At 46.8% G+C, this 27,981-nt stretch overlaps 1 protein-coding gene across 18 annotated transcripts in view; it reads left to right on the forward strand.

Annotated features, from left to right (window-relative positions):
- Positions 1-27,981, forward strand: part of PPIP5K1 (diphosphoinositol pentakisphosphate kinase 1) — a 44,692-nt gene that overhangs the window by 13,266 nt on the left and 3,445 nt on the right. For 6 of the 18 annotated variants that reach the window (XM_015292145.4, XM_046899197.1, XM_015292148.4 and 3 more), the window contains exons 18-32: positions 322-504; positions 1,448-1,589; positions 2,212-2,435; positions 3,432-3,559; positions 4,025-4,139; positions 5,124-5,231; positions 6,441-6,557; positions 6,915-7,079; positions 7,708-7,792; positions 12,370-12,492; positions 16,957-17,019; positions 19,552-19,731; positions 24,279-24,416; positions 24,864-24,977; positions 26,186-27,942. In XM_015292145.4, the coding sequence (XP_015147631.2) occupies positions 322-504; positions 1,448-1,589; positions 2,212-2,435; positions 3,432-3,559; positions 4,025-4,139; positions 5,124-5,231; positions 6,441-6,557; positions 6,915-7,079; positions 7,708-7,792; positions 12,370-12,492; positions 16,957-17,019; positions 19,552-19,731; positions 24,279-24,416; positions 24,864-24,977; positions 26,186-26,880 (2,580 nt within the window). In that variant the 3' untranslated portion in view covers positions 26,881-27,942. Of the gene's footprint in view, positions 1-321; positions 505-1,447; positions 1,590-2,211; positions 2,436-3,431; positions 3,560-4,024; positions 4,140-5,123; positions 5,232-6,440; positions 6,558-6,914; positions 7,080-7,707; positions 7,793-12,369; positions 12,493-16,956; positions 17,020-18,345; positions 19,207-19,238; positions 19,364-19,551; positions 19,732-20,797; positions 24,212-24,278; positions 24,417-24,863; positions 24,978-26,185; positions 27,943-27,981 lie in introns of those variants that run through there. The other 12 variants (XM_046899200.1, XM_046899198.1, XM_046899199.1 and 9 more) reach the window with 12 other exon arrangements.

The raw sequence follows: 27,981 nt of genomic DNA on the forward strand, positions 1-27,981 counted from the left end.
TTAAAGCTTGAGCCAAGGGAGATCCTGTGGTCACCTGAACTGTTCTTCAGAGCTGTATCAACTTTTTTTCCAGCAAACTGTGTTGGCTGCTCAATGATTGCCTGGACAGTTCTGGGGCCGCTGCAGGCAGAGCTGCTGTTTCGACAGAATAGCTCTACGAGCATGGCAGAATCACCTGTGACTATAGGTGTTATTGCTGTAAAAATGCTCTTCAAGGACAGCTGAGGTTTCACTCAAGCTGACTGAAGGCTGGCCATTAAGCTACCAGAAATGTTTGTTGCTTGGTTTGCACAGCTGAAATCTTGTCCTGCACTGTTTTAGGGTCTGCTTGCCCTGGAAGGAGAGCTGACCCCCATCCTGGTGCAGATGGTGAAAAGTGCCAATATGAACGGTCTCCTGGACAGTGACAGTGATTCTCTAAGCAGCTGTCAACACAGAGTGAAAGCACGACTGCATGAAATCATGCAGAAGGATGCTGAGTTCTGTGAAGAGGACTATGAAAAGGTAAAGCATCTTCATGGCCTTGGAGCTCCCTGTGGTTTAAGATACAAAGTCTGCTGGTGTGTGAGCAGTAGTTTTGTTAGTTTCAGAACAGTTCTAGTCAAAACTGCAGGATGTAAGCAGAACCCAGGAGGGGAAAAGGAAGGATCTGGGGAGAAATAATCCCTACCCTCCTCCAAGTGAAAATGCCCCACAGTTGTCCACTGTCCTGTTCAAATCATTATCATGGGACCTTTCTCTCCCTGTAAGAGGTCCCAGTGCATCTGATTGTCATGAGAGTGCTCAAAGAAAATGGTTTTGACAAATTCATTCCGTAAATATGAGTATAAATACTGATAGGCTGTGATAGGCTGGTGTTTGGGGTTACCTGATTGAGGCGGTAGTTCTCATGGCTTACAATCCCATTTCCTGTGGGCAAGCGGTTCACCTTTGCCAGATTTTATATCCATACTCTGTGTGTGTGTGTGAACAGATCTTTTGGCTACAAACCATTTTGCTGTCCTGTCAGTGTCTGATAACTGCAAAGCAGATAATATGGGCTGCATCCAGCAAAGTGACCAAGAAAAGCACTGTAGCTGCTGCTCCAACAATTCCCTAGACATTTTTTTCCCCAGATTCTGAGATATAATTACAGAGCTGAAATATATTAATCACCTCAAGTAAGTACTTAAAACACTGTGAAACCCTTTGCTCAAGCACACAAGCAAAGCAAGACAGGGGTGGGTATTGTCGGTAGAGGGAGGTCTGGTTGAACGGGAGCAGTTGTTTGCTGTCCTAAGTTTTAAGATCATACCAGACTACCTCTATGATGAGGCCAGGTTACTGCACTCAGTTGGGAACACAACTTTTGTACTTAATCATAAAGCAGGGCAGCTGAAAAAGACAGACATGCTGTGTTCCTGGTCTGTAAAGGTACTAACTAACCTCTGCTGGTACCTTCTCTCAGCTAGCACCTACAGGTAGTGCTTCTCTGCTCAACTCCATGACCTTCATCCAGAACCCTGTGGAGATCTGTAACCAGGTGTTCACCCTGATTGAGAACCTCACCTCCCAGATACGAAAACGATTGGAAGACCCAAAATCTGCGGGTGAGTGTCACAGCTGGAAAGAGTCTGTAGCAGATCCATTTCTTCTTCTGTCTTCACAGCTGCCAAACATCACCGCGGTTTACGTATATTATCATAGCAAAGAAATTCTAGAGTGGAATTCCATACGTATGATCGATGTAAAGGCTCCGATTCTGCTTCCAGCTGCTGTTGAAGAGAGCTGTAATGTATCTTGGGTTTAGAGAGAATGTAAACAGCAGCACTATGGCCTGGAGGGATTTGTCTGGGTTTTCCAGGCATTTCCTGGAGAGGAGATGAAGGCAGTAGGCAAGATTTTTCAGTCTTCATTTGGTGAGTTCTGAGAGCTTTCCTTATGGCAGCACAGAGGTGTTATAAAGGCACCAGCGGGGCATCCACATGTGCTGTGACAAACAAGCCGAAAGGCAAATGGTTTTACTTATCTCATATATTTCAGAAGCAGTTTGCTGCTGCAGTTTAAGATGCAGCTCAAATAGGTCCAGTGGCTTTTCCAGGCCAAGACTCCTGTCAGTGGCGTAATAATCGGAGCCCTTCTGTGCTGGGAGAAGTTAGTCAGAGCTGCCACTTGAGGTCTGCATGGAAGCAGTCAGAATGTGTATATGGTTTTGTGCTCTCTGCTGTTTAGACCTGCAGCTCTACCACAGCGAGACTTTAGAACTGATGCTGCAACGCTGGAGTAAGCTGGAGAGAGATTTTCGCATGAAAAATGGGCGTTATGACATCAGCAAGATCCCTGATATCTATGACTGCATCAAGTATGATGTGCAGCACAACTGTGCACTGAAGCTGGAAGGCACAGCTGAGCTCTTCCGACTCTCCAAAGCCCTGGCAGATGTGATCATACCACAGGTAGGGCCTGTCCTGCCCGTGTGCAGGGTCTGTAGTGTCAGTTTCTGAGCTGTCTGCTGTCTCATTTTTCTTGTGTCTCCTACACATTAACTCTCAAGGTGGTGTGTCACGTGTATTTCTCAGGTCTCTTACTATTTGTATAAGGCCAAAACCATCTACAACTTAAGATGTGGCGGTGCTTTCTTCCTGGATGAGGGTTCTCACAGCGTCAGAATGATGGGCAGATGAGGCAGCAGCTTTTGCATGTTCATCACAGTGCATTTAGCACAGCTTTGGGATGAGTGTGTGTGTGTGCTGTGACATCACCCCATCTTCCACGTGCGAAGTTGTACATGGGGAGGTTTTCTGTGTTAAAGTGAAGCCTTTTTCTGGTGGATTTGACATCCCTGTCAAACTGGGACTTGTTCAATTTGTAGAGTTGGCTTGCTTCTCACAAGTTTTGCATATGGAAATGTGAGGGGAAAGAAGGGACAAATGCAATAGATCTCTTTATTCTGTCCCACTCCAGGCATAAATGTTTCATTTGTCAGGGATGGGCTTCTAACAACAGGGCCCAATTGCCCTTGTACCCATGTCAGGCAGAAGTGGGTTTCTGAGCCTCTCCACACTGTTTCTAATAAGAGGCTGTTCAGCCATTTACAGCTCAGCTCTTCCAGTTTTATCTTTGCAAACAGCAGTTGTTGGGTTAATCCTTATGCCAGGTCTGGGTGTGCATTTGCCACAAGAGAAGGTTGGCAGATGGTATTTGTCCCTCTCAGCTGTTGGAAGTGCACTGACAGCTGTGTCTGGGCAGACTGGGATTCTTGGAGGCACCTCTGTCCTCCGTTACCTCCCTAAATACATGGAAAATATGAAAAAAGGTGCTGAGCAGCATTTCCCTTTCTGTCTTTGCTTACCTGTAGTGGTGCTTGTGGACAGGACTGTGTTAGTGCAGTCTCCTTTCTTCTCAGGATGTGGCTCAAAGATATCTATTGGGTTTTGTTTGTTCTCCTGCAGGAGTATGGAATTAATAAGGAGGAGAAACTGGAGATTGCTATTGGCTTTTGTCTTCCTCTAATTAAAAAAATCCAGTTGGACCTACAGAGAACCCATGAAGATGAGTCTGTCAACAAACTACATCCCCTGTAAGGACTGTGATGTATGCTGCTGCTGCTGGGGAGGGCAGGCTCTGGGGCAGTGTGTGGGATCCATACCAGAAGAGTGTAGTGGTTTAGGAGGAGGCACCACCAAGAAGGAAGCACGTTGATGTTCCTAGAACTGGAAGAGAAATCCAAGGGCACATTGAAACTGTTGAGAGTTAGACAAGGTGCCAAAGAAGTCATTGCAGCTGGATGGTGGTGCCTTCGTCCCTGTCTCTGCAAGGAGCAAATGCTGGTGTGATGCACCCACATCAGCCCCACCACGTGTCTGCATTAGGATAGCAAAAACTTCTGTGCCTAATGCTCACTCTGCTTGTTCTGTTTCCGTTGCTCTTTAACAATTCCAAGTGTATGATTTTCTTCTTCTATTGAGTAAGCGGAAGCACTGCTGCATGGTAGATGTCAATCCATTGGCAGGCTGTGAATAACACGGGGCTGATTTTTGTTCAGGTACTCGAGAGGAGTGCTGTCACCGGGCCGCCACGTTCGGACAAGGCTCTACTTCACCAGTGAGAGCCACGTACACTCTCTGCTCAGCATCTTCCGCTATGGGGGCCTCCTGGATGTAAGTGTTCCAGCAGTGCTCACAGAGTAAGCCACCCTGCTTTTTCTCAGCGGCCCTTTCCGATGCAGACAGTGTCTATTTGCAGGTTGCCCCTTTAGCCAGCGCTCACAGTAATGACGTGCACCAGTGGTCTCTGACCAGCTCCATGGCTACTGTGTCTGCATGCTGCAGCTTCCTGCCTTCTGGCGTGCAGGGGGGTTGTTCCTCCTCCTCCCTGACACTGCCTGCCTGGCTCGTGCAGAGCCATGTTTTCTCCAAAAGCTGTCCTTCTGATTTTAGATGAGTCTGCAGCACCTGCCTCTGGGGGTAGAGAGCAGCGTGAGGCAGTGGTTGTGCAGAAATTCTTTCCTGCCTGCTTCAGCACTTTGTTTAAAAGAGTTTTTTAGCTGCTGTTATTTGGAGACTTTCAGTTAATTCAGAATCAAGGAAATCAGTTTGCTTATAGAGGAAGTGACCTGGGGTTGTTAATGCATAGTGAGCTGTACCAGGGGGACAAAGGGCCCAGTTTTAGGGGCAAACTCATTGATCCAACCTCTTATTGCACTCTCATAACCTACTTGTGAGAGAATCGGCATGCAGACCTGAGGGAACGCTCTGCTTTAGGCTTCCCTGAGGGTTTTTTGTTTGTTTGTTTATTTTTGTCATTTCTCTAAAATATTCCATCCTGTAGAACACTCCTTTAGAATGACTGTGCTTGGGAGCCGCTGTGGGTTATGCTTTTCTCCAGTCAGCATGGCAAAGGGGCTTGCATCTGAGTGTCCTCAGATCCACACATGGGTTGGATGGGGAGCTGTAGTGTCCCTCTGTGCAATTGCTCCTTCCTGTAAGCACCCTGCCCTCATTGCAAGGCCATCTCTCTTGTGTTTGTCCTGACAATGCTGTCACCTTGTGGAGAGGCAAAGTCTCTCAGACCCATTTCATTGAATGCTGCAAGGTACCTGCTGTTGCTTACTCCACGCGACTGTTTATGTGTATATATATCAGGAGAACAAAGACCAGCAGTGGAAGAGAGCCATGGACTATTTGAGTGCTATCTCAGAGCTGAACTACATGACCCAGATTGTTATCATGCTCTACGAGGACAACAACAAGGTGAGGGATATAGCTGTAGGACGAAATCCTTCCTGCCACAATGCTGGGCGCAGCCCCTGAGAGATAAGATCAGTTGGGAATTTTGTGATCTGAGCTCTCAGCTTGTGGATGAAGACAGATGGATCATTAACACAACTGCTAGTTGTTGCTTTTAGGTGTGAGGCAGTGACCCACTTACTGTTTGTTACGTGTAAGCAGAAGGCCATCCTGAGCAGTGGTGCCAAACTTGCATAATTGATAGTAGCAATTTGAAAGCATGTCCTAAAGCAAAATCATTTGCTGTTTCTTAATATAAATTACAAGTTAACAATAGGAAACAAATTAAAAACAATTCATATTTGGCAGCTTATTCAGAACATTTCTAGAAAACATCCAGACATGCCTTATTCATGAACTTTTTGTTGTATTTACTAAAAATCTACTCATATAGTTAGGGAAGTACACACGGGTATCTTCAGGGAGAAAAGACAACCACTTAAAAATAGATGGAGTGTGGAAAATGGCAGTGACGGCCATAAGTAGTTCTGGCACCAAAGTGTGCATCCTGAATCCCAGATCCTGTGATCTGTACTGCAGGAGGTGGTGGTGAGGGGAGCAGTCCCTTTACTCTGCAAGCTTCAGAATGAGAGTGTCATGATCAGAGAACAGATGTGGGATTTTAATGGTAGAATGGAGATCTTGAGTGGCAGAGCAAGTAGAGGTGATGAAACTTTGGGTTTTCCTTAATGCTGGAACCTGTAAAAGTTCTGTCTGCATTCTAAAAATTGGTATTATTTTAAATAGTTGTTAGAGACTGTTACTGAAGTCTTGGAGCAACTTGACTGAAGGTCTAGGAGGGAGCCAGTCTCTCCACGTGCCTGGATGTGGTTTTGCTGCAGGGCGGTCTCTGTTGCCTAAAGCTGTGCTTTAGGTTCACGTATATATACATAGAGCCTGATCCTGTTTTGGCCTTCTGGTGGCTGTTGTGACAGAACAACAACATTCTGAATGCCTCAGCTTTGTGCTAATGAGGGCTGTGCTTTTGGACGAGGCAGTCCTAGAGCCAGTATGTCTGTGGGTTCTTGTTGCTTCTGCCTTCCTTCCGAAGGATGCTGTTGGGGTGCATGCTGCACCAGCACGGCAGGGTGGCCAAAGCCCAGACCATGGCCTGAGCCGACAGCCTGCGAGATTTCCATGTATTCATTTATTCCCCGTCCCTGGTGTTCACAGGACCCATCTTCAGAAGAGCGCTTCCACGTGGAGCTGCATTTCAGCCCTGGTGTGAAGGGTTGTGAGGAGGACAGAAACATTCCCACGGGATTTGGCTTTCGGCCTGCCTCAGCAGAGGTGAGTGCACTGTCCTGGGCACCGGGCAGAGGGCGGCCCTGCACAGGGACGTGTGGCTCTGCTGAGCGCCGTGCTGCCCTCCGGCCTGCTGCGGCCTGGGCCTCAGCGACGTGCGCTCCTCTGGCCTGTCCTTGTGCCCGAGGACTCAGCGGGTTACGTTCTCTGCCTGACTCTGTGGGCTTTGTAGGGCAGTCTTTGTTCAAGGAGGAGCAGAGTGCTGGTATCTCACTGATAGCTCATATCTCACTGATATCTCACTGAGCTTAGCAGAGCTCAGAGATCCCGGCCTTGAGCAAATGCCCTGGGCAGCGCCTGGTAAGGATGTATGCCTGGAGCTGTCAGTGTTCCCTACTGCAGAGTGAGGACAAGAAAGCAGACCAAGGCAGCCTGGAGGACCTCTCCAAAGAGAAGGGCATGGATGAGCCCGATCGTGCCCAGCCAAGGTCTCCACAGCCCTCCGAGCCCGTTGGCATTCAGCGGAGATCACCTCTGATCAGGAACCGGAAGACGGGGTCGATGGAGGTAAAAGTGCTGCTCCTGTTGCTCTCATAAAGGTCTTCTGCCCTGTTTTAGTTTCCTGAGATTCCTCTTCACATAGCAGAGTTTGAGTTGCTTCTGTAGATTGATTTGGAGAAGGAATTTGAGTTTTTGGGAAGGCTGGCCTACCAGGCTGCCCATGGAGGAGGGGCAGGGAATTTATGAGGAAGAGCATTTTTGGTATCTGTTTTCAGACAGGGGAAGCAGCATCAGAACATGAGCTGTTTGTTAGCTGGCTTCTGTCACTGTCACCTGTGGTGTGACCTTTGTGTGCAGTACTTGGGGAGTTTGCACTGTGTTGAAGGGGATATACATTCCTGCTGCTATAGAAGGAAGTCTGTGTCCCAGTGATCCCAGTGGTCTGAGGAGACAAGAAACTCAGTACAGGGATCCCTTACTGCTTCTGAGATTTCTACTGCTCTATATCCCAACACAAACCTGAAATTAAAAGTGAGCACACGTTGGCACAATCTTAGCGTAAGAGTACTTGTATGCTTCTTGAAAACTGTGATTTTTAAGAAAGAGGCGCTTTTCTTTTTACTTCCGTACAAAATCACTTGACCCCAGTGGGTAACACAGGGCATGGCCCTGATCATCCTCTCTCTCTTTGCAGGTGCTTTCTGAATCTTCTTCCAAAGGTTATCGCCTCTTCAGCACGTACTCCAGGCAAGCTTCTGAGATGAAGCAAAGTGGCCTAGGTACTGTACCTGACCCGTTCCCTCCCTGCTCATCTGAACCTCTGTGTTCTTGCGTGCATCTGTCTGTCCCTCCCTGTACTTATCTGGCTCAAGTTCCTTGTATGTCTCTCTGTGTGAATTGTGCCTTCTTGTAGCATTACTGCCTAGACCGCTGCAGAGGTTATCTCATTGTAATGACTTTTGTGTGTGACCTCCTCCTTCAATTTCTAGCTACAGAAGATGCACTTGTCATCCCATGTAGAACAGGAGCAACAGAGCAACTTATGGACTGAACTTCTGCTTCCGTGTTGCTCTCATTTGTTACATCATTTTTAAACTTAGGAGGAGGAGATGATTTCACATGAGATCTAGAATACTTTCTGTTCTGCAGGAGAGTGGTTTATATACAAAGCTGTCTTCATATAAGACTATTGTCTTTCTACCTTTTTTTCCTAAGGATCTCCTGTATGAAACAGATCCATCACCTTCTGCTGCAGTGTTTGACAGCTCTCAGAGCTGGGATCCCCTGCTTAGCTGTTTTTTGCATGGTAGCCAGTGGGAGAAAATATATTGGGGCAGCTGGTGTTCTCTGCTGTGTCCTTGAGAATACCACTCCCTGCCATCCTAATGTAAACTGTGTCTTAACTGTGGAAATTCTTCCTGAAACATTTTTGCTAAAGAAAAAAAAAAAAATTTGGAAGCTGAATAGCAATCTTCGGTGCCATGGGGTTCAAAACAGAGGAACCGAGATCCTGCAGAAGCCTAAAAAGCACCAGGGAATGGAAATGCCCAAGTTAGACCCACTTTCTTTTTCTCTAGAACCATTTTTTTTTTTTTTTTTGCATTTGAGTTCTGAGGAGTGGCCGCAGGTTTCCTTTCAGCAGTTCTGGCTGTTACTGGCTCTACTCTGTGGCACGGGCATCCTGCAGCCGAGGGTTATCTGAAGGGCCTGGTCGCTGCTTTGTCACTTTTGAATAAGCTGCTTCTTTGGAAACCAATTCTTATCAATTTGATGTTTTTTTTTTTTTTTTGCTACGATTAGGAAATATCCCAGGTTTCTGTGGAATGTCTGTTATGGAAATAGAGACGACTACTACCATACTGTACTTGACAAGAAAATTTGAAGTGCAATCTTATCAGGTTTAATTTCAAGTTCTTGCCTGACTTCCCTCACTGGGAGGCCTTTGCTGATCACTCACCCGGCTGTGAAGCTCTGCAGATGCAAAGTTTTGGGTGGGAGCTGAGAGAGCAGATCTGTAGGCCTCTGTCAGGATACTCAGTTCAGTCATCATTTTTCCCATGGAGACTTGTGGCTGCATGCAAGCAGGGGTTGAGCTGGTGTTGTGCTGCAACACCAGGCTGCACAATTTCTGCTTATCAGAATGTCTGTTTCTGTGAATTTCTCTCAGTCCATGAGCTGCTGAAAAGAACAATGCTTCTTTACTTGGGAAAATCAAGCTCTTCAAGGAACTTTCATGATTCCTTTCCCGATTGCTTTATAGAAGTCTATTGTCTTCTCCCTTTATGATCTGAGGTGCGCTTTCTCTCTTGGACAAAGAATATAGAACTCGTGGGATCCTGAACGTTGGCTTCAATGCTTGTCTCAGCAGCTGTGCTATGAGGTGATTCATTCAGATGCTACCTGCTGTCTCTGAGCTTTTCTGAAGTTCAGAGCCTGACCTTGCCGGTGTCTGGCTGTTGTTATCTTAGAGGGAACATGTGCATCTCTTCAGATATTCCCTCACATGTTGAGCCATATCAGAAGGAGAAGCAGGGCAGAGCTGTTGCCCTGTTGCCATATCTGCCAGAATTGTGTCTTCGTGGTAATTCAGAAATGCCTTGAAATGGCTGTTGGGAAGAAGTGAGGGCTGCAGCTTGCTTTGTCTGTACAGCATGTTGCTTTGGAGTATGCCTTGTTTTTCTGGATGGGAACAAGTGCATCATTGTGGACTGTCTGCAGTAGCGTGTGTACTTCTAGCTCTGGAAGCATAGGGATGTTTCAGTGCCTTTCTTTGCTTGCAGAGTACTTGGAAACAGAATAAAATCACTCCTTGCTGTTAAAGAGGTGATGCATTGCCAGTGGGGCTGGCAGCTTTGTGCTGAGACTTTTACTCCCATAGGAGTGAAACAAGGAATGTCCGTTTTTAAACATCTGAAACACTGAATATACATCTGAAACTTAAATATACAAAAAATGATCCAGCGTATTATGTTATTCCTTGCAAGCACTGCTACATCTTAGATCCACCTTGCTAGTATGGTGTTCTTTAGGATGTGTGCTTGTTTGTTTAATTTGGCTACAGTGAGTTCACTGTAGACAATTGCTGTCACCCATAGAGTCATGCTTGTAAATTCTGTTTGTGTTTAGGGTGCTAACAAAGTGCCTTTGTCTACCGTATGATTACAAACACTTGCCGGTCCTTAGTTTAATAATTAGTGGCACAAGATGGCAAATGATAAAAATCTATAGTTACATTTTCATCTGCTGGTAAATAAGTCTTGTCTTTTGTTGCTGTTTGTCTGTTTTAAACCATGACAATACGGCTCTGAGCATCATGCTGGCTGCCATTTGACAAAATTTTGTTTGCATTCTGATTGATTCCTGTTCACGCTGAGTCACCACTGAGCTTCCTGTTACTGGGGTTAGGAGAAATGTTCTCCTAACATCAGACTCGTGTATGAGTTACCCTGCAGGCAAGAGCTGTTTGCATTTTGTCCAAGGACAAAACATGCTGGTCTGCCCAGTGGAAAGCCACTAGCAGTGTTACAGTGGTGGAGTAGCTTAGTTCAGTGCATGTGAGAACTCTTTTTGTCAACCTCCACAGTTCCAAGAAGCAGTTATCAGCTGAGACTGAGCTTACACATCAGTAACCCAAAGCTCAGGGTCTCTGTTTTTTTCTTCAAAGAGACTCCAGTTAAAATGCTGATATGTAGAAAAAGAACTGGCATCCTCCTGGGCAACAAATGGATGTGAGGCAGTAGCACGTCCTTCCACCAGAGAAGGCAGATGGCTTGTTCTCTCTGCCAGGTTGATAGAACTGCAGCCAGCAGGCTGAGGAAGCTGGTCCTTCCCTTCTATGCAGCATTTGTGAGACTGTGTCTGAAGGATTGCTGCCTGCTCTGGGTGCCCTGGGTGAAGAAGGGCATGGAAGTAGCAGGCGTCAGCCCAGGGCAGAGCAGTGGGGGTGTGTGGGGCTGCAGCACAAATTGGTGAAGACCCTCATGCTGTCTAGCCACCTGAGCAGGAGGTTACAGAGGAGTCAAAGTCTGCTCTAGGACACATGGTGATAGGATGAGAAACAACAAATAGAAGTTGCAACACAGGGAATTCCAATTACCTTGGAGGAACTAATCTTTCACCATAAGCATGCCTAATATTGGGACAGGGGCTTGGAATCTTCCTGCGTTCTCCTTCCTTGGAGGTATGCAAACCTTGACTGGACCTAGCAAGCTGATCCAAGCTGGAAGCCTCCAGGGTTTCCTTCCAACCTAAATCATGCTGCATTTTAGAACCAAGAGCTGCTTCCACTATAGGAAGAATTTATTTATTTTAACAGTAATAACAGATGCACTGTTTCACTTAAATACCAGTAGGCAGAATGTCAGGCTTCTTATCCTGGCAGACAGGGTGGAGCAAGATCAACCTGCTTGTTTCTGGAAGCAAGGTATGTGGGAGTAATGTTTTTAGCAGATGGTATTTACAGAATGTAGTATCAAGGCTGCTGAGCAAGGCATTTGTAGACAATCAGTGGTTTTATCTTTCCAGTAATAAGTTGCGTGGTTTTTTTTTTCCTCACACACAATTGCTTTCTGTGGTTGAGAGTCCTGTTTCAAATACCCAGCCGTTCCCCAAATGTCACATAACGTCAAGCCACTGTGAAAAATGCTGTGCAAACACCAGCACTTACCAGAGCTCACATGCACTCTCCTGTGCATGAGAATGTAATGCATGCCTTCTTCCTCACCGTAGGATAATCAGAGCTCCACGGTGTGTGTGCCTCTGGTGCGTTGTAGGGTCATTCACAGAACACTTGGACTGTCTCTTGAGTCAGCGCATGACCAAGTGGGTGTGAAAGAAAGCTCTCTGGTCCCGTTGCTTTCCTTACTGATTGACAGAGTGATCAATCCACATTTGCAGCAACAGTTTCAACACCCTGAAATGTATTAGATATAGGTAACTCTTTCTTCTTCTCAGTGTCCAGCAGAAGAAGGACCTTCCAAAGAGAAAGGGCAGGAGAGCAGATGTTGTGTGACGTGAACATCAGTGATCTGCACCCTGGCTTTTCTCACAGGAGTACTTGGTTTTGCTGACTGTGTCAGGATGTTTTTCCTAGATTAGGTTGGAAGAGCCAGAGGGAAATAAACCATTGGAAGGAGTTGGGAACTTTCCTGGAGCTGAATATTGGGCTACCTGCTGTGCATTTGGCACTGCTGAATTCAGAATGGGGAATACTGCCTCCCCATTCATCCCCAGCATCGTGCATTTCCTGGGATTGCTTCTAAAGCGGGCAGTTTATTCCTCATTCTTCAACTAACACTGCTTTTCTGTAGTTGCATGGTGTGGAGATGTCATACTAACACCTTCCATGCCTTTCCAGGGTCACAGTGCACCGGGCTGTTTAGCACCACTGTGCTGGGAGGCTCCTCCAGTGCCCCCAACCTTCAGGACTACGCACGCAGCCATGGCAAAAAGTTTGCCAGCAGCCTGACATACAAAGACGGTATGTGTGTTCTCTGTGCAGCAGGTTAATCTGTGGCCTTTGGTGTCTCAGGAACCTACTAAGGCAGAGACTTAGACTGCTAAGAAGAGTGACGATCGGATGTGTATATTAACCTCATCTACAGTAATGCATTCTGTCATATCCCAGGAGGCCTCATTCCCTGCTAGGACAAGGCAGGGGCTGAATTGTGTGAGGAGCTGTATGTTGATGTATGGTAATGCTGGTGTACAGTAGTGCTGGTGGCTGATTTCCCTCAGGCATTTTAATACTGTTTGCTGGTGTGGAGGAAAGATTATTGGTCTAGATATGAGGTAGGTCTGTCTTGGTACATGTAAAATCATCTTGCTTACCTTGTTGACCTTACTGGTGCTAAAACAAGGTTCTATTGAGACATTAATCCTCAGTCTACAGAAGATGGGGTGATGTGATGTGCTGAGGGAAAGAAGTTGAGTACTGAAGTTCCTAGCTGTGTGCTGGGCATGCAGAAGAATCTGAGATAGCTGTCAGAAGGCAGTGTAGTAGGTGTGATACGCCTGCAGTAAGTGGTGTGTTTGGACGAAACTCAACAGAAGGACTCAAAGTTGGAGTTATTGTGAGTGGTCTGTAGAAACTGCTGTACAGGTCAGCAAGACAGTCTGGTAGGATGTATTTGGATCATCAGTACAACTGTTGCTTGGTGTGCATGGATGAAGGGATGTTGCCAGCTGAGGATTTATCTCCAGATGGTGTAAGTGAATTATGCACTGAGAAGCAGAGAGGCCGTTGCTACTTTCAAGGAAACTGGAGCACAGAAGACTGAGGTATTCTAGAGGAGTTGTAGGGATGTAATGCACCAGTGAAAGTGTTCATTATGATCCCAGTAAGACTCTGTCAAGTATTGATTAGAGTAGATTGAGTGATTGACTGATAACAGTCTTGCAGAGAAGGACTTAAGGATACTTGATGGACTAAAAATTGGATATTTGTCTGCAGTGTGCACTTGCACCCCAGAAAGCCAACTGCACCCTTAGCTATACAGAACTGTAGAATCACAGAATGATTTGGGTTGCAAGGGACCTTGAAGACCATCATTTCTAACCCTCTTGCCTTGGGCAGGGACACCTCCTACTAGACCAGGTTGCCCAGAGGCCCATCCAGTCTGGCCTTAAACTCTTCCAGGGATGGGACCTCCACAACATCCATAAAAAGAGGCATAGGAAGCACATTAAGGGAGGTGATTCCCCCCATTGTGGTTTAACTCCAGGAGATGGCCAAGTCCCATGCAGCTACTTGCTCACTACCCCACAGTGGGATGGGCTAGGGAAGTGGTAAGGTTAAAAAAGTGTCTTTCCTATCAGGCTCATGTTAAACACTTGCACCAGTGTGAGACAAGGCAAGGAGATAACTAAGGCAGTGATGTGTGGCCTTGAGGGAAAACAGGAGGTTGGTTTGGACTTTTGTCCAGTGTTTGAGGCAAGGAAGAAGGCTTAACATATCAAGGTGGAAAGATGTTACCTATTCTGGGATCTGCTGGAACCCCATGGATACTGTTGTACAGAGGCCATGATGTACACTGGCTTTCTGCGCTGCTTTTCAGTGTAAGAGAAAACTGCATTGTCTTTCACCTCTTCAGGGAGCTTTGTAGCACGCACCAGGCTGTGTGATAGAGACAAGGAGGGTGAACTGGAAGGATTTGTCAAGCCCTGCTGCCTGAGCTGCCCAAGGCAGCAAGTGCCGGCTGACTGTGGGTCCCAGAATAGAAGCTCGTGATGTTTGGCACAGGGCAGGGGTATGAATACCACAAGAAACACTGAAAAGGCCAGCTAGGACACTGACTGATTTTCTTCCATGCCAAGCAAACACCATAGGTCCAAAGGCAATTACTAATTCTTAGGGAAAACTGTCAAAGACTGCTTGTTCTGTACCCAGCTGGTACCAGGGCAGATTTTGTTCAGTGCCACCATTCCCTGGTGCAATGCTGCCTTTCTTTCTCTGTCAGCTGTGTACTAGGAGCATGCCTGCAATTGGCTCCTTGCAATCGAAGTCCAGAGCATGTTCCTGCTGTGTTTGCCTAAATTCTGTATTCTGTGTACTGAGATGCAGCTGTACACTCAAGTACTTACAAGACAGACTTACTTAACTAACATGTGACTAACACAGCCCAGAATTATTCATCTAGATGTTACATTTCATTTTTGATATCTCTCAGTGTGTTACAGCACCCTGTGCTCTGCTGCAATCATAGTAACTGTGAGTGTAGCAGAAATGCTAAGTCACAGCCTGCAGCAGTGATGGAGCACCTGCTGGGAGGGCAGGGCCAGCCCAGGGGAGCTCAGGTATGTGCAGTGCAGCTGAGTGACAGGAAGGGCTGGAGCCAGGATCCACCCCTTCCCAGCCCTCATTTAAGGGTTGACGGTGGAGGTGAGGGTATCTCTCTGGAGATCCCTGCCTAGCTGAGGCTTTTCAAAGGTAAGCAGCTTCTTTCCTTCATTTCTGCATCTGTAGCTGTTTCATTTAGGCTTTTCCTCATTTGCTGCAGCCAAACACTTTGTCACTCTGCTACTATTGCTGTATTTTCCATAAAATTAGAGCGTTGCAGTGAGGAATTGGGAAAAACAGGTAGGAGGCAGAAGGGCATTTATCTCCTGAAGGCAGTGTGGAATGTGAGCTAAGCCCTTGTTCTGGGCCTTTCCTTCAAAATGAGCACCAATGAAATGATGAACATTGCCATTGAAGCCAAACACCACCAGAGCTGAATGCAGTAAGCGACATGGCTACAGCAGACACATGGGGTACATTTATATCAGGGCCTTTTTCTCAGTCATCAGGCAAATAATCTTTAAAAAGTCTCCAGATTTTGGAGCACATCTTTGCTGACATTTTTCGTGGCTGTGATGCTTCAACATATGGTGCAAGGCTTGTGGCACTTCATCAAAGGCTTGCTCAAGTGAAATTAAAGTGGCCCTAATTTCTTCAGTCTTTTTGCTTGGCACTGGAAGAGAGCTAAGGAATACTTCAGTGGAGGATTGTGTCCCAAGCTCAGGTGGAAGGAAGGTTCTCTGGTGATGCTTTGATGTTCAGTTGTCTCAATCCAGGGATCCAGTAGCCTATGTTGCAGCACCATCTAAACTGATGTTCTTGTAAAGGCATAAAGGGGATTTGGGTGGGCTGATGGTGGCTAACGTCTGTGTGACTGCAGCACCAGGGCTCGCACAGTTCTCAGAGGACACATGGAAAGAGCTTTGCCATCTATTTGTAGTTTAAAAAGAAGGAAAAAAAAAAAAAACCCACCACATTTTTAAGGCTGTTATGCTGCAAAGGAAAATTGAAGCAATTTTGAGAGCTGATTTAAGTATACTCTGTGGGGAAGTCAGTGGGTGTAAACAGGGAAGCACAGTGTAGGGTGTGGAAGCATAATTGGTATGTGAATCTCCTAACCTCAATATACAGTGACAGGCATGTATAAAGACCACGTTGACCAGGTAGAATGAATGCATTAAATAGAAATGACATCCTTAGGTCCTGAGTAGTAATGAAAGGTATGACTGGATGTGTTCTCCCATCAGATCCTGCTTACAGATGATCTGATGCAGACCGTTCTTTCCATAGAAACTGAGTGGGACAGTAACATAGTAACAGAGTGGGAATAAGCTGGAGGTTTTTTTTATTTGTTTGAGCATATGGAGACTAATCCACAGACTCATCTACTTGTGCCCCATCAGATACATAGAGCCTCTCCCTGCACTGACTTCTGATGTGTGATTTCTGTGAGAACTTTGGTCTGATTCACAGCCAGGAGAAGCCTGAGGACCAGTCTGACAGGTGTATCCCCAAACCTCTTCTATGTTGACATGCTTTGAGCAGCAGAACTGCAGAGATATGTCTTCATGGATCTTCTGTTTGTTCCCTAATTACTTCATTGATTTAACTTTCAGATTCATAAATAGCTCTGCTTAGCTTGCATTTAGAGGATGTTTTGAGCTGCATTTAGCAGTGCCAGGGCTGTTCAGTTCCGTGGAACAGTCTTTTCTTTGAGCAGTGGTGAATCCTGGGGACTATAGCTCCAGGGTGTCAGAATATGTGGTGGTGCTGCTGATTGCTTGGTACGGATTTGTGGCTGTGAGTGTGGCCTTGTTGCATCTCTCACTGAACTGAACCTGGGTTGCTATCAAGACAGCTGGAAGTGTGGTGGGAAGGTATGGGCTGCTGTGATGGAGGGAGTGCCACTGGTGTCTCTGAAGAGCTGGGAGAGGCACTGACAGGACAGTGCAAGGGAAGTGGGGAGCTGGTGGTGTGTGAGGAACCCAAGAGCTTCCCTCAGACCTGTAGGCAGAACATGCCTGGGGTACGGCAGCAGTGCCAATGGAGGTGTGTTAGGGAGGCCCAGCAGGAGGTGCACCTGAAAGGGCAGAGGCAAGCACGTGAAGCTCGCGGGTTCCTTAGAGGCAGGCTGTTAACTGAGATGATCTGTTTTTATTTCCTCAGAGCTCTTGTCTATGCCAGCCGTAAAACGATTTTCTGTGTCGTTTGCAAAGCATCCGACTAATGGTACGTTTGCTTCCTTGATTTGACGTTCCCTCACACTTCTAACCCCATGCTCACGTTCAGTTCTCCTCTCTGCACATACTCTCAGCCTTCTTGTGGTTTCTTGCGTGTCTGTGTACCTGGTGTCCATGCTTCACCTTCCCCCATTGTCTCCTTGTGACTGACTTGTTCATTCATCTGCTGTTACTGCTCAGTAGTTCCTGTGCTGTTTGTGGGAGGTCTGTCAGACTGCATTTGTGTCCCAGGTGAATAATCAAGAGCAGTGACTGTGAATGGAATTCCTAAAGCAGCCTTTAAATCCACTGCTGACGTAAGGCCTTCTCTAGTGCTGCCTTGCAGGGGGTGGAGGTTGTGGGAAGAATGCCTTTGAATCTGAGATGTGTGGGGGAATGTCTACTCCATATCCTAAGAGCACCAGCAACTTTGGTCCTCGGTTTCTACACTGCAGATCTTCAGATCTGAAACAAGAAGAGATCCTGGAAAAGTGTGGTCTGTGATGGGAGGGTGGGAGGTGCTAGCAGCTTGCCTTAGCACAGTGGTCTTAAGAGCACTGGTAGCTTCACAGCCTCCTGTTTGCAAACTAGTTTGTTAGATTGGGCTCTTGGTTACTCCAAGCACAGTGGTGGTGGTGGGAGTAGTCTCACCTTTCCTGCAGACGTCTTCCTGGGAATGGTCTCTCCCAGAATTTCCATCTGCTGTTGGTGTACAGTGCTGCCTTGGCCCTGCCACCTACCTGAGCTAGGAGGAGATCAGCAGTGTGTCACACAGTGTGACTTCACTGTCCTCACTCCTGTCATGCTGGTAGCTATGACAAGGCTTGGTAAGGAAGGATGTCTGACAGTGCCTATATTTGTTCACCATCTCTGCTTCATAGTGCTAGTAACCTATCACCAGAGCTGTGAGTCTCTTGAGGTTAAAGACCACTAGCTCTGCTGTAGCAGATTCCTTGAGCTACTATTTATTATCCAAGTCTTGTGTAGAAGCTTTTGAAAACGTTTCATAGCATCACTCCTACCCAAAACTCATGCTCCTGCTGGTGAGACAATTTAGAACCAAAGCAGGTCACAGAAGGATACTAAGTTAAGCATTTCTGTCCTGTGTGATCAGGGCTGCTTCTGAAATCCTGTTCTTAATAAATACAGAGAACTTCTGCTCCATGTGATCTGGAAGGCGAAAGAAGTCCAGAGGGCTGTCATAAAGACCAAAGTTCTGGGAAAGATGAAGGAGGCAGGGGCAGCTAAATGTAGCATTATTACTTCAGCTATCCAAAGGGAACCTATTTTCAGTTTGCTTGTTTTTTTTTTGTTTGTTTGTTTTTTTTTTTCCCAGAAGGGCCAGCTGCTCAGTTTGCTTGTATGTCTGGGTGCCATCTGAGGAAATGCGTGTGTCAGCAGGATGTGTCATTCTATCTTGTCAACAGAACTTGTACCAAGCACCAGTCTGTCCTAAACCATACTGTAAAGCAGCTGTCCCCCACAGAAGTATAATAAAGTGAAACTGAGCATCAGGTTTTTCCCAAGGACCCAGTGAATATTTCTAATAACAGAGTGCTTCTTAATCAAGAAAGCAGATGTCCAGCAGGTGTGAGCATAAAGTTTGGCATAGATGTAGCACTGGATTTAATGGGAAAGATGTTCAGCTGCATGAACCACTTGCCTGAAGACACACAAGTTACTCATAGCCCTAAATCTGGATGTTTTTTTTCTAAAGAGCTGCCTCTACTTGATGAGGTGGGATGGGTGAAAGAGAGCAGTGGCCCAGCACAGGATCAGGCCAGATGGTTTATGACCTGATCTCATGAGTCTTGGCAGCACGACGTGAGTCTTGAGGCTGCACGAATAGAGGAGAAGATAGGCCTGTGGATTAGGATCTTGTCTGCTATGTGATAACAAGAACATCACAAAAGATTGCACAGGGCTCTCTTGAGAGTTTCAAGAAGGTACGTCAGCACTCCTTTTTTTCCACACACACTAACAATATGTTCTCAGTCGAGCCATACTGTGTCCCCCAGCATACCTCGCATTGCCTCCGGTCGTTTGGTGTCAGGTCATTTGTTCTCCTACATCTGATGAAGTGAGCAGCTGCATTTGGATGCAGGACTCTGTGCTTTGTTGGCAGTCTGGATTTCTTGTCTCCGCTGGGAGGGTGAGTCTGGGACGATGTTCTTATGTTGCTGAACCTGAAGTGTACAGGACTTAGAACATGTCCTGGCATTTTTTCAGTTGTCCGACTTCCACTTACAAAGATGAAACCTCGCCATTCAGCTTGTGGTGGGACTGCCCACATGCACTGTGTTTGGCAGAGGCTGGGTCAGGCAGGAGCCTGCCCTGCTGCCTTCTGATTTGGGGTATGTAGAACTGAGGCTATTCCTATTCTTCTTAGTGTGGGAGGGACTGGGCTGTAGTGCGTGATGTGGGTCACCTCCTGCACAGCAGCCCCATTGCTGGCAGCTCCGTTTCCTACACCTCTACATTTTTTTTGTTCCCCAGCTGCACCTCCCCGCTCCTCTCACTCTTTATGGCCCCTTTCCTCCAGATGCGTTTGAGCACCACCACGTTGCCCAGTTGCTGCGCCGTTTTTCCTCTGACTATGCCACGAGCCGGAACATCTCCCTGGATGCCACTCTAGCCCATCACCTCCAGCAGTGCTCCTACCACCTGCGCCTCTTCAGGAGCTGGCTGATCTCAGGGCAGGATGACTTGGAGTGTCTTTACGGTACTGCACGCTGCAGCTGCCTTAGTCCCATGCTCTTAGAGCTGAGCAGGGACCACTGTCTGCTTGAGAATGCAAAGTATGCTTTGCTTCTAAAAAAGGAAAGCCTTTCCCCTCACTGTATCCCTTACATCTCTGGATTGCTGCTGCAGCAAGGCGTGTGGGCTGTTGCACCGGCAGTTTTGTAGCCTTAGGAGCAGCCTTTCCACGTCAGCCAGTGCTCTTTGTCTAGCTCTAACTGCTCTTTCCATCCTGGGCAATTGTTCATTGCCTTCTTCCTTTATCCAGTGTAAGCCAATAAGCTTTCTGCAAATGCTGTTTTCCTGCCAACGTGGTGTCCTGCTGACGTGATGCACCTGCCCAGGTCTCAGTAGCGTGCTGCTTAGCGTCCCCTTATTGATGGAGGAACCAAAGGGTTGAGAGTGTGGAAGGAAAGGACATTAAGGAGGCACTGCAGCTGATCGCGTGCAGAGTGAATGAACATGCTGTAGAAATTTATTTAGGAGAAGTGAGTGCTTATGGGATTGTATTATTTAGAGAGACCAAGTCAAGCTAGGGTAGACGCTGAGCTTCCGTGCGTCTGCATTGCATGGCATCTGTTTCACCTGTTAGGATGTTTGCAGTGTGTCACATGGGGGGAGGCAGGAGATTCCAGTATTGAATCTAGATGTTATAAATCAGTGCTTCTTGGGTATTTGTCAGCCTCTGGCACAGGTGGGAAATCTGATGCATTGAGGTCTCAGTGCTCCTAAGACAAGCAGGAGATTCCTCTCTGAGAGGGGCATCTGGCTAGGGCTGCACCATGAAACCTGCTCGGTGCATGTGGCTTGCTGAATGTGTGGTGTGATGCATGGAGTTGTTTTTTCGTTCAGACCTGTATGTGGCAGAGGCAGACACAGCACAGCTTCTCAGGCAGTAAAGCAACAGGATCAAACATTTTCAGAGCCTAGAAAAGAGAACTTTTTATATACAGCCTATTTATTCTTGATACAGCCCTTTCTGTCAAGTAGGCAGCTTGGAGATGGCAGTTGCTTTTCATCTATAATTAGGACAATCCTTGGTCTCCTAGCAACAAATACTAAAGAGGATCAAAACTGCTTCAAGGGATGAGATACTGGAACAAAGCAGACTGCTCCAGAGCCAAAGCTGAGCTTCCTCTGCTGCAGATCTCAACCTTCCCACGTGAGCTCCGCACTTCAGGCAAATAAACCCCAAATATTGCAGCGTGATGCTGGGTTGTGCCACCTGTTCTAATGCAGCCGAGCTGATGAGTTCTGTGCATCAAAATAGTAGGTTTCCTATGTCTGCACTCAGTAAGTTTTTTTGTTTGTTTGTTTGTTTGTTTGTTTCCCCTCAGTTTGACTGCCATTCAGACGACAGTTAATTGGTGTCTTTGGAATCAACCAGGAGAAAGAGAAGTTTCTCCTGTCTTTGTAGCTGAAAGTCCAAATTTCTCCTTCGTAAAACTATGTACTCCCCTTCCCTCCTCTCCTCTCTTGGCTCTCAGGTATACTTCTACCTAAACAAAGAAAAGAAGCAAAAGATAGAAACAAGAAGATAAAAGTGTGTGCTTGGCATCCGTAGCTGGAAGGATCAACAGTTAAGCCTTGAAGTGATCATTCTGGGCACCTGTGCTCATCTAGTTTGGGAAAGGAAGGGTGTGAAGTGAGTTCATGTTGGTAATGAATAGCAGTGATAATGATAAGGGTCAGCTGTGAGGAAACAGAAGGAGCATGGGATAGTGAGCAGCTGGGCAGTAAAACAGAAGGTGATGTTCAGTGTAAATCCATGTTGGGTAACAGGAGGAAACTGCCCCAGTTTTATGTACAGGTGACCATCACCACTGGGAAAAGGCAGACACCTGCACTCTGGGAAGGGTGGTTTTGGTGGTGGTATGAGTGGCCTGGAGCCTCTGCTTCAGCACAAGAACTGGGATGTTTCTAACAGACCAAATAGGAGGCAGCAACAAGTAGAAGTGAAATTTAAAAAAAAAAAAAAAAAAAAGTACCAACAACAGAGTGAAATTCCTCCTAACTCTACATGGGGGTGTTAAAAGTGTGACTGAGCTTAAGAGGAGACTGGAGAATGTCATGAAAAAGCTGCATCATGTTCAGAACAGTTCTGAGCTGTAAGGTCACTGCAGGCCTGGGGAAGGAGTCACCACATGCTGTCTGGTCTTGTAGCCTGTCATGAACGTACACTTCGGGCACTGTGGGCAGGGAACAGCTGACCAGAACAGACCTTCAGGCTGACTGCGCAGACTTAAATTTAGAAGGGCTCACTAGCAGAAGTCTTGGTTCATGTGCATATTGTGTACATGTATATGAACACTTATGGGTATACCCGTGGCATACTGGAGCTCTCCCAGCTAAATATGGCTCAACTGACCAAGAGTGCTGGAGGGGGACTTGCTGAGCGTGCTTTCTTTCATACCCTTTAGAATCTGTGCTGAGACTGGGATGAGTGTTTCTTTGCTCCCGAGGAGCTGATATACAGAGCTTTGGCACACACAACTCTGGGGATGTATCAGTGCCATTGCTCTGCCTCGCTTTCAGGATTTCCACTATGCAGGCACGGGCAACACAGAGCTCACAACCAGACAGCTGTGTAGTAACTTGGTAACTGCTGCCGATGAAAACATGTATGCTAATGCTCAGAACTCTCAGGTAGAAGTACAATACACAAAAACAATTGATTCGGGCCAAAAAGACTTCTCACCTGAGCCTTCCTTGGCTTCTGTCTGTCAGTAGCGTTGTTGATGTCACACCTTCCTTTGACACTGGATCTTTGATTTCTTCTCTTTAATAGAGGTTTGCCCATACACTCACATCTCTGTCAGTGCCTCCAGTGTATCTTGTAACAACATTGCTTTGCCCTATGTTGTATTTAAACTACTTTCCATTTTCTTTGGAGCCCTGGATAGCTGAGTCAACTTTGGTCTCTCTGAAGACAGATTCTGTTGTGAGCTGACATGAGCCTCTCTCTATGCTCCTCCAATGCCATCTCCAGTCTGCTGGTCTTTAAAGTCTTTACCTCACTGCTTTCCTTTAGCTTTGTCTCTCAGGGTGCCTGTGAGAAAATAATGAATAAACACTCTTCCTTATTCAGGAAGGACTTTTCAGCAAGAGAGGGAAGAACATGGTGTTTTTTTCTGTCTTACATTCCTTTGTCCTAGCCAAAGATTTGTTATCCTTCATGTCTTGAATTAATATTCACAGGCAGTTTGTGGCATAGGTAACCCCTCTGGGTGGCTGGAGGGTTATTCATCTCCAGTAGCTGTTATGGTAGTGGATGCGTGCAGCACTGCAAATTGGTGATGTTCTGGTCTGTAGCCTCCTTGTATGGCATGTAATCACTCTAAATACCATCTGCAGGCTCAGGTTCCTTGCCTCTTGCAGAACTGGGTTAGATGAGTGCGTTGGGGCAGAGATTATCTGATGAAATCTGGAGGTGACTGAAGGACTGGAACAATGACATATATAGCAGATAATCTGGGTGCTCCAGGTTCTCTCCTTCGTAGGTGCAGGGACCAATTTTAGCCTGTCAGTGTGCTGAGCAGCAGTTCTGATGTGTGTATCAAGAGCCAATGCACTTTTTTGCATTTCAAAATAATTTTTCTTACCTGTAGGAGCAGATCCAATTCCTTTCATTTTTTTCTGAACTCCTCAGAAGGAGCTTAGGGCGCACAGCATGGGAAGCCTGGGCTTAAGGAGTTTAGAGATCTTTAAACATGACAAGCAGAGCAGAAGGAGCCTTACTCCCATGTGCCCAGCGACTCTTTTGTTTCTTCCTTGCTCCTCTGACAGTTTCAGGTTGGCTTAGTGCCACAGAGCGCTATCAGGAAGTTTGGATGAAGAGAAAGATGCTTTGCTGTAATTCTCTGCTGACCCGATAGCAAATAATTTATTGTGAGTGGTTGTGATGCAGCTTAGCTCTGAGCAAGAGTCTGTTAGATGTTGATGCGGCTTCTACCAATTCAGGTTTTGCTGACAGTAAGGTCTTTTTGGGGACACATGATTCAAACCGGGAGGGGCCTATCAGGTGTTCACTGCAGGATGTGCTGGGAGGGAGGGCAGTTCTTTTCCCACACTTTGCAAAGGCAGCAATGCACCATAACTGAGGGATGGGTGGAGAGCGGACTGTGTGTCAGGTTGGAGTGTTACTGATGGTGGGAGTCTTTTCCTGGAAATTCTGCTGACTTCACTCAAGTTTTGTTTAGCTTCTGTAAACTGCAGAACCACACCAGGTTTCCCCTTCATAACCAGACAGTTTAGCAAAAGAGACACAAGCATTGCAGCAAACCTTGCTGCTGCTAGATGTTTCCTCCTCCTCCTTTTGCATATGCCTGGATGCTTGTTTTCAGGTCTGTAACTGCATGTGATTGCCTAATGGTGATTTGGTGATTTTCTTGGCCTAGAAAAAGTGACCTTAGTCCTGAATGTGGCTGTTGTTTGGTTCCCAGACTGCCTAGCTCCTTAAGCCATGAGTGGTCATGCACAGATTTAGACTGCTGTTTACTCTATTCATTTTGTGTTTGGGTTTCTTTCCAGGTTTTGAAGGCTGTTCCATGGTTCCCACCATTTATCCCCTGGAGACCCTGCACAACTCCCTCTCTTTGCGGCAAGTCAATGAGTTCCTGACGGCTGTGTGCAGGAGTTGCAGTGAATCACATGCTCAGTCTACTGCAGGTACTGATGGGGTGGGCTCATTTCTGGGTAGGGCAGAGCAGAGCCAAAGCAAGCAGTTAAGGACTTTTGGTCTTTTACATTGTGGGGACAGACTGGGCAATAAGCACAGTCATTGATACTTGTTTCAGGGTGTTCTAGTCCCGCAGTCAGTTGTGGGATCCAGCTCAGCGCCATCCTAGGCCACACACCTGAGGACGGGTGGTTGGCTGGGTCTGTCTGCTGCTGGTCAGCACAGCGATGTGGATACAAACTCCAGCTTGGGAAATCTGAGGCTTAGAATCCCAGGGGCTGGGGGCAGTCACAGCTCTATACGTGCACTCTTAAACTCTTTCCTGAGTGCCTGTTAATGGTTGCTGGGGTATGTAGTCTCTGGTTTGATCCATTGTGGCCATTTTTTTTTCTCTCTGCCTGAATGTTATTGTCCTGTGTATTTTTTTTTTCTTAAAGCTTTGTTTGATTCAATGATTGGCAGCCAGATACCAGGGGACCCTTTTATGTCTCAGAGAATTCTGTCATCATCCTCTTTCCCACTGCGCCAGCGGTCGGATAAGCCCCCTTGGTGTGAGTGTGCTCTGTTCTTGATCAGGGGTGAATGTGATGGAGAGGGAGGGGAAAAGAGGGTGGAATGGTAGAAACCAAGTATTGGTTTTATGCTTTGCCATCAATGGAACAGAATCAGAATGGGGAAGTAAGGAAGAGGAAAATAAGTCATATGCTGTTAGAAAGCTCCCAGAGAAGGATGGAAAAGGGGCTCTTTATAGTACTGTCTATTATAGGGAAATCTACTGCTGGATGGATGTTGTCTCTCCAGGCATCCTCTGCTGAGTGCCATAGGACATGGAGAGCCTGAATGCACTTCATTTTCATCTCAAGTTCTGTGCTTCTCCATGACACATGGCCAACTCAGTGTCAGCATGTGGATGCACCTTCCTTACCCCATCAGCCACATACGTGCCACAGTCAGAGCTCCCTACAGGATAGCCTACCGTTTAACTCTTCACTTGTGGGCTTTTCTGTAACTCCTTGCTTGTCAGGGTCTCTGCAGAAGTGGTGACTATAGTTTGTTCCTTTTGCTGATCTGACTGTATCTTGAAGGGGAAAGACCCATCAAAGAGTTTAACAGCAAACGCCTTAACACAAGTCATTGTTGCCAGTGAAAGGGCAGATCTGTTCCTCTCCTGGCTGTTTGCTCTTTTTGCCTGGAATCTTGCTTGCTGAGCTGTCACTGAGGTCAAGGAGCTGATCTGGCCAACAACGATTGTTTAATCCTCCCCCTTTTATTGGACTAGATATAATCTAAATCTGTTCTCCAGTTTCACTCTCTGTACAGCATAAGGCAAGAACAGTCACTGGTGGAGAAATAATATTTCTTCTTCCAGAGGCAATTGTAGTTCAGCATTCAGGGATTGTGTGTGTCAGGATCCAGGGGTAGTGAGGTTGAAGATGAGTGTCCCCTAATAATGAGGGAATGAAAGAAACAGCTTTTCCACTCAATACCCAACATGAAGTTTCATGTTGCCCTGAAACGTCAATGTAGCACTATATAACAAGATGTAAGTGTAGATTTTGTGCTTGTGTTTTCATGAGCTGAACCGCTGCCAGAAGCACACCTAATAGCAGCTGCAAGCCCCTGCCAGGGTGCATGGCATGTAGGTGACCCTCACCCATTTCTTTTAAAACTGCGGGATGGAGACAGCTTGGGTTTGCTCAGGCTTTGGGCTAGGGAAGTATCAGCTAAATGTTTAAGATTTTTTTCCTCCTCTTTGCAGACAGCAGTGGCCCTTCCAGTACTGTCTCCAGTGCAGGCCCATCCTCCCCAACCTCTTTGGACAGCTGCACTCGTTTCAACTTCGCTGAGAAATTTTCCATCAGTCCCCCCAAAAATGAGGAGCAGCTGAGTAGCCAATCCCCTGAGCAAGAAGAGAGGCAGCCTGATAGTGGAGGGCTTGGTGGAGAGGTGGGCATGTCTGGGTTGCCAGTGATGGACCCCAGTGCCCCAGAGACACTGACCTGGAGTAAGGACCCAGAGACAGGTGTGCTCCCAGAACCGTGCAAGAAGGAGCTGGCAAAGGAGAACTCTAACCCGAAGGAAAAACGTATGGTGGAGCTGGAAGAAGATTCAGCTGAGGAAATGTTAGATCCAATTAACATAGGGAAACCAAAGAGTGGTGCAGAGTCTGAGATGAGGCCAGCTGGGGAGAGAGTGAAGCCAGGTGAGGGGGATTTGGGGGTAATGACTGGCTTGGATCAATCAGGGCTGGCCAGAAACATCTTGGTGCCCTGTGAAGAGGAGCTTCTGGGAGAGGTGTTGGACTCAGAGCATGTGGGTGAGGAACCATATGTGGGGCACAGTGCTCTGTCAGACCAGCTTCTATCTGGTCAGCTGTGTTGGGAGCAACCGCTGCCTCTTGAGACAAGCGTGGAGGGGCTACAGACACCATGTCAGGAGGATCAGCAGAACTAGCAGCTTGCTGGACAGCATACTGCAAGTGCTTCTAGCCTGGAGGCAGCCAACTTCCTGCACAGCACTTCATGCAGATGGTTGTCCATGGAACAAGCCATGTCCCAAGTCTGTAGGACTCTAAGTTGTCGAAGAGTCTGCTCTGCTCCTACACAAGCCAGCGCTTTGCCATCCAGCAAGAGACAATACTCCATCTGCCATGTTAAACAAACAACAAATGCACCTCCATCGAGCAGAGATGTGACACTGTTGGTTCAGCGTCTCCCCAGGGCTGTTACGCTCACTGGGACAGCAGAGGAGTGGTAGAGCCGAGGCTTTTGGAGTGGTGAGTCCAGAGGGGACAAATGCTCCCTGGAGATTAGTAGGCCCATAGCCTTCAGGGAAGGCATTCTGGGCTCAGAGTAATCGGGTTCTTCACAACCATCAGCCTCCTCTCTGTTCCTTTCTTCTCCTTCTCTTGATCCCCACCATTGGCTGCCAAAAACTGATTTAGAGAGGCAGTAGTGGGAAGAATAGGAAAAGGAGAAAGCATTCTGAGTGAATTTGAGGAGAGTAATGAGAAGAACAGGTTCAAGACCGCTACTTGCAAGAAAACCTCTCTCTGGAGTGGACTTGAATGTTTTCCTGCTGGGCTGGGCTGGCAGGAGCCAGGGATCCAGCCAGAGAGAGGTGTGCAGGGAGGACACACACGGGTTTTTCTAGTCCCCAAGGGTCATGTGAGGTAAAGCTTTGAACTCTTGGTGACAGAAATTAAGAGAAACTGCTATTTGAGCACATCAGGATTATTAGAAAACAATAAGGAGAAAACTTTATTCTATATAAAATGAGAAATATTTAATACATATTTATGTAAATGAGTTGTGAGCACAAGCCTGAGGGCAATGTTGACACAGGTGTCCCTGCCACATCCGAAGTGCAGGGCAGGGCTGTGCCTCTTGCGCCTCCTGTATTTATGGACAAGTCTGCGTGTTTGTCTGTAGCTACGATATACGTTTTTGTGAAGCTCTGCCCAAAGATCTCTGTGCTGTGTTGTGATGTGTGTTCACAGTAAATCTCTGCTGTGGGTCTGGTGTCTGTCTTTGCTGACTTGTGCAGCAGTGTGCA

Source organism: Gallus gallus, chromosome 10 (assembly GCF_016699485.2).
Source record: "Gallus gallus isolate bGalGal1 chromosome 10, bGalGal1.mat.broiler.GRCg7b, whole genome shotgun sequence".
Classification (NCBI taxonomy): Eukaryota; Metazoa; Chordata; class Aves; order Galliformes; family Phasianidae; genus Gallus; species Gallus gallus.